This window comes from Prunus dulcis, chromosome 8 (assembly GCF_902201215.1).
Source record: "Prunus dulcis chromosome 8, ALMONDv2, whole genome shotgun sequence".
In the NCBI taxonomy this organism is placed as follows: domain Eukaryota; kingdom Viridiplantae; phylum Streptophyta; class Magnoliopsida; order Rosales; family Rosaceae; genus Prunus; species Prunus dulcis.
The window spans coordinates 12,163,987-12,169,986 of NC_047657.1; the positions used below are offsets into that span (position 1 = coordinate 12,163,987).

At 36.5% G+C, this 6,000-nt stretch overlaps 2 protein-coding genes across 2 annotated transcripts; both read right to left on the reverse strand.

Annotated features, from left to right (window-relative positions):
• Positions 1-1,265: 1,265 nt before the first annotated feature.
• Positions 1,266-3,941, reverse strand: LOC117638491 (disease resistance protein RPV1-like). The gene is made up of 4 exons (XM_034373610.1): positions 3,117-3,941; positions 1,849-1,932; positions 1,634-1,742; positions 1,266-1,507 (listed from the first exon to the last, which is right to left on the reverse strand). Exons 1-4 carry the CDS (start codon positions 3,939-3,941, stop codon positions 1,266-1,268), a joined length of 1,260 nt encoding a protein of 419 aa, XP_034229501.1.
• A 734-nt stretch (positions 3,942-4,675) lies between these two features.
• On the reverse strand, positions 4,676-5,756 carry LOC117638492 (disease resistance protein RUN1-like). Its single transcript, XM_034373611.1, has 2 exons — positions 5,204-5,756; positions 4,676-4,725 (listed from the first exon to the last, which is right to left on the reverse strand). The coding sequence occupies exons 1-2, from the start codon at positions 5,754-5,756 to the stop codon at positions 4,676-4,678; spliced, it is 603 nt and encodes a 200-aa protein (XP_034229502.1).
• Between the last annotated feature and the right edge of the window lie 244 nt (positions 5,757-6,000).

A 6,000-nucleotide genomic window follows, 5' to 3' on the forward strand; every position in this document is an offset into this window, starting at 1 on the left:
AGTGACAGCCAAAAGTAGCTGGCTAAAAAACAAAAAGAAATGGAGAGATAATGACCACCATCTCTACTTCTTTATTTACTCATTCTTTAAGCCCACTTGCATATTATTTTATCCTTCTTTCAACTTTTGCGTAGACTTTTCACGTGTTGAACTTTGGCTTTGTTTTAATATTCTTCACAGAAAATGTCAAATTGTTTCCATCTACCACATCTTCATTTTATTCTTCTTTGAATCAACTCACTTGTGATGAAGTCCCTCCGTTGATAAAGTGAAACTTGATTTGCAGCCACTAAGTTTCTCCTCTGAACATGCCTTGTTGCATAATGAACTGGGAATGCTAGATTGATCCAATTGCTACAAATTTCGGATATGTTGTTCTCCACATAAGTAGGAACAACAGTCATGAAGAACTTAATTCCATTTGAGCAATAGAAAATCTGATTTAGCATGGTTGCAACTGACTGGTCGTCATACACTGCTCTCACGAACCGAGAATATGATTAGTGTTCTGAAGATTCAATACTTGTGCAAATGACGCCAAATTCGGATATATTGTAGTAGACATCCAAATGAAAAACTTTCATGAAGAACAAATATTCATTCGAGGACTGGAAGCTGGACCGAATTGGGCCATAATTAGGCCCGAATTACCACTGTTTATCAGCTTTCGCTGTTGCTGGTATGCTTCTGATGTTTGATGTCGTGAGGATTCCTCAATTATCCAAATGATCCCAACTTTGGATATGTTGCAGTAGACATTCTAATGAAAAACTTTCATGAAGAAAGAAAATTCATTAGATCATTGGAATTAGGCCCGAATTGGGCCCGAATTAGGCCCGAATTGCTGCTATAAGCTTTTTACTGGCGTTGTGCATCTGGTATTTTCAGCTCTTAGGATTCAACATTTGTCCGAATAAACCCAAATTTCGATATGTTGCAGTAGACGTAGAGATGAACAACTTTCATGAAGAGTGAAACTTGACTTGAGTGCTGGAAGTTGAAGTTTTGGCCCACTCCATCTGACTGCAGCAATGCATGTCTAGCCTTATTTTGGCCATTTTGATGTTCATAGAAAACTACCTACCATTTTAGGCAAAAATACAATTTTTGATACAAACACTGGGAAAACATCAATTTCACAATTTTGAGTCGTATATATTTTATTTTTTGGCAAAACTGCATGCATGTCAAAATTTTGCTGGGTATGACAAACACAATCTTCTAAGCTGCAAAGTTACAAAGACATTACAAGTTCGCAGTCCACCTCAAGGGTCAACAGCAATGGATTCCAATTCCATCTCACTGGTCTCCTCTCTTGTTCTGCCCCTCACATTCCGAATTAATTTTGAAACAACCAAACACAGAAGAAAAAGGACAGGCAAAATGTTTACTTTGAAAGGATTGTCCTTATGCTGAAGCACGCACACAAACTGAACCATGGAGGACGCCCACTGAGTGATTGCATAAATTAATCCACAAATCTCAGGGAAAGTACCAAAAAGGGTGCCTGAACATGGACAATAAAACCACCACAGCAATATTCCGCACTTGCCAAATTGAACATTTCCTCTTCTGCCTTTGTGAATGAATTCCCAGATGCAAGTGGCTAGAGCCATAATAGCCAGCCCCATACCAAAGAGTGCATAGAGAGGCTTTCTTGGGGAGGAAAGTTGATCACATATAGCTGAAAAGATCTCTAGCATCACGCTAGCGATTAAAAACATCCACTCCGCTGAAAATACCTACAAAAGAAATTAGCAGTTTAATTAAAGTTTAAGAGATATATCTTGCAAGAAAAAATTATAAGCAACTGATCGAGAGGTGCTTAGAAAGTTGTAGAGTTTGCACCTTATTAGAGAAGCTTTTAGCACTAAACCATATCCCATCCGGTTGCTCAGGCAAACTTTCTTGGCGTTGAATTTCAATTGTTCCCTGGTATGAAAAAGCTAGCAACTAAGCTATTAACAAATTCAAGTTCTTTATCAAATAAAATGAAAGTGCTTTTAGGTAGTTGCAAGGCAAACTCATTTGTTTCTTGGCAACATATATGCATTTGTAAATTGTTAGTATGAAAATTGTATTGTCATTTCCTAGACTCTAGCATTGGTTGGGAATTAGTGTGTGAACTTGTTTTACTGGAAGCTTTGGCGCAACACATTCATTCTGGATCTTTGAAGTATGACGTGATCGATATGAGAAACTGAGTTCAGGTAAATCATGACATAATCATGCATTCATTATAGGATTCCTAGTTGGAGCTATTTTCTATCAAGTATTTTCATGTTAATCCTATTTTTATTTAAGTTAAAATATTATATTGATAATTGGATAAATGTTTGGCTGATGTGTTGGCGTCTCAATGAAGAGACCTTTTTGCATGATGTTTAGAAGTCTTAGTTGAATTGGTTTTGTGAATCCTTGTTGCATAGGAAGTGTACTCGCGTGGGCTTCTCTCAATTGAGAGAAACCTGCATGGGATAAAACCGTTGTTGTTTTCTTTTGATCTGCGGCTTTCAATGTATTGGTTTTTCTCTGAAAAATATTGAGTTAGTTTTGAGAAAGCTTGCTGTGCTGATTTTCTTAAATAAGTCATCAAGTGTTCCTTGTTTACTTGGTGATTTATCAAATCCTCTCTTCCTTCATATTGCATTCATATGCATATCGGTGACTCATACGATTGAGGGCACAAAGACTGTGGTGGCAGTTTTCCTCCGGCGAGCTTGAAGCAATCGTGACCAGTATTGCGTTCAACATAAGGAGTGTCGAAGATCATCCCGTGACAGAAGTTGAGTTACGAAGAAGTCGGTAAACATTATCTAGAATGAGTCTAGGATAAGTGTGTGAGTACTTCTTGTAATTATCGTTCTATAGTGGATTTGAGTTGGACTGAGGAGTCCCGTGGATTTTCCCCAGAGGTGGGGTTTTACCACGTAAAATAATTCTCTGCGTGTTCGTTTATTTTAAGCTTTGCACATCTCAGGATTGATAACTCATATCAATCTTGCTTCAAAGGTTGATCATTATTTATTGCAAAAAATTCGAATTAGCTTGTTTAACATTCTCCAGGCATATATATAGATATCCTACAGGTATTATCATAAATATATTCTACTTACAATGTTAACATCCTCACGAACATCCTGTCGAGCAGTTTCTATATGCATTTCTTCTTGCAAGTCATGCATTTGAACATGTTCTTCTTCAATCCTCACGAGGGCAGTTTCCACGGATACTTCCGGACGTTCTAGAGCATTTTTAGTTATTTTGAGGATTTCATCAGTATCCAGGGAAGGTGCTCTTCTGTAACAATCCAATACAGCTCGCCACTCATCTACACTTCTACCACATAGAAGCGAACCAGTAACCGTGAGAGCTAATGGGATCCCCTTAGCATAATCTACTAGACTTACTGCAAGGTTCTTATAATCATCTGGAAGTCCTTTTTCCGCGAAGGCATTATAGCTGAAGAGCTCAAAAGCTTCATAAGTATCTAGTTTCTTGACCTCATACACTAAGTCAACTTGATGAGACGTTAGCAAATGCTTATGTCTTGTTGTTATGATAATTCTACTACCCAAACCAAGCCAATCAGACCTTCCAATTAATTTGTTTAATTGGTCCAATTGATCCACATCATCAAGCATCAAGAGAACCCTTTTATGACTCAACCTTTGCTTTATTACATTGATACCTTTATCAACGCTTGTCAACTCCAATTCTTTTCCCCCTAGAATCTCATAAAGAAGAGTCTTCTGTAGTTGGAGCAGGCCTCTAGGTGCAGCTGAGTTTTCTCTAACATTTTCCAGAAAACAACTACCTTCAAACTGATGGACAATTGAATTATAAACTGCTTTGGCAATTGTTGTCTTACCTATTCCCCTAATCCCCCATATACCTACCATGCGAACATCATTTACCCCAGCACCTAAAAGCTCACCCATATCTTGCAAACGAGACTCTATACCAACTGGGTACTTTGCCACATGCAAATATGTACGATTTAATTCTTGCAATGAAATCTCTTCAACGATGTGATTGATAAATTTGGACTCGCTCCTGTCAGAATAAAATATTTTAAAAAACATGAAAAGAAATGGAATTTAATTGATATGTATATTTAAAAGAGCCAAACAACATGCAAAATACTTATTAATGTAGTGGTTTGAAGTAAATGCTCTTCCATGCAAGGTCCTGGTTTAAAGTCCTAGCATCTACGTAGTGTGTGTGAGTTTAGTATATTATCCAAGGGTGGAATCAGAAATTTTTCAATGGGTGAGCTAGCTAAAGTTATTAGCTTAAAATCTAATGATTTTTTTTTTTTTGGCACTAACAGTTTCTATAGTTTTTATATAAACAAAAGTATACATTAAATCATATAAATCACGCTAGTTATAAACACAAGGAAAAAAAAAAAGGAATTAGAACCATATTATTCACGAAATGGTGAATTTTATTTAGAAAAATCCTTCTCTTTTGGAGATACATTAATGGAAAAGGATTAAAATTGATGTTTGGGACAAACTTTGAGACCAAATACAAATGTAGAAGATCTTTGACTAGGCCTATTGGTGTGGTAGGATATGCAATTATATATGTATTTTATTTATTTATAGTTCAAAATATTAGGCTATATATGTTTTTTTTTTCCCCCAAAACCTTCCCCAGGCTACAGCCCCTAGGCTTGTTCCACCTTTGATATTATCGCCTCTCTCAACAGGAAATGTCCTAAAAAAAGGCAAACAACATAAACACACACAAAAAAGGCAAACAAAACAATACGCATTAATTTTTAAGTTTGCTTTTTCTTACGGAAGTATAGGTTAACCATATTATTTTCTTTTTGTCAAAGAGAAACTTTATTAGATAAATACAATCAAAGACATCAACATGACATAAAATTAAGGCTTAATAGGGTTCATATAAGTTTGGTATCCTAAATTTGTACCCTTAATGCATGTCTGTCCCGCATTCTCAATTTTAACAATCACGTACATACCCTTAGTTTGTAAAATTTTTACAATGTACCTCTGAAATTAGCATTGCTGTCAAAATTGCCACTAAATGATGATGTGGCATATTTGGGACTCACTTTTTTTTTAATTTATAAAATGATGTGGCATTTAATATTAATAATAAATATTAATATCAAGTATTTAAAAAGTAAAAATAAAAAAATAAAAAGAAAAAGAAAAAAAAAGATAACCGGCCTCAAATATAGCTATAGTAATTAGGTGGTTCGAAATATACCCATCCTTCAAAGCCCACCCGGATAAATTTGCTGCTTCCGTAAGAGCTGCCCTCCATCTCATCACCTTCTCCATGTCATTAATGAATATGCGTTCATGGTCGACAAATGCTTCACCAAAAGTGCCCAATTGCTTTCTCACATGCGAGGGGTCCACTTTGTAAAAAATTGGCATAACCATCTGTTGTTTTGAACTTTTACAATCAAGGATCTTGACGAGTTCATCCAAGCACCAGGACGAGGATCCAAAGTTTTCGGAGAATACGATGATAGAAATCTTCGACCCTTCAATTTCGTTCCAAAGTGCTGGTGACATTTCTTCCTCTCTCTTATAGTCAGTATCCATGAAGGTTTTAATTCCCTTCTGTTGCAAATTGCTGTACAAGTGGTCTGTAAAATTGTAGCGTGTATCTGCAGCTCTATAACTGATAAAGACATCATTTCTCCAAGAATTGGTGGAAGAGGAAGAGGAAGAGGAAGAGGATACTGATTCACTGGTGATTAAAGCCATAATGTTTGATGGGGTGTCGGATAAGGTAAAACAGGGGAAAAGAGTTGGGAATCGTGGTCATGTCAAAGATTTTCTCAATTGATATATATAGGCGGCCTCTTGCTGGGCACCATAGATACTTGAGTTGAGAAGCAGTTTCCTGCTATCTTCAACGTGCCTGAATTTCAACCCAAGTAATACGACAAAGTTTCCTACCTACTACCCTCTCGGTGAAGGTTTCCTACTACCTTCGGTCTACCTTTTA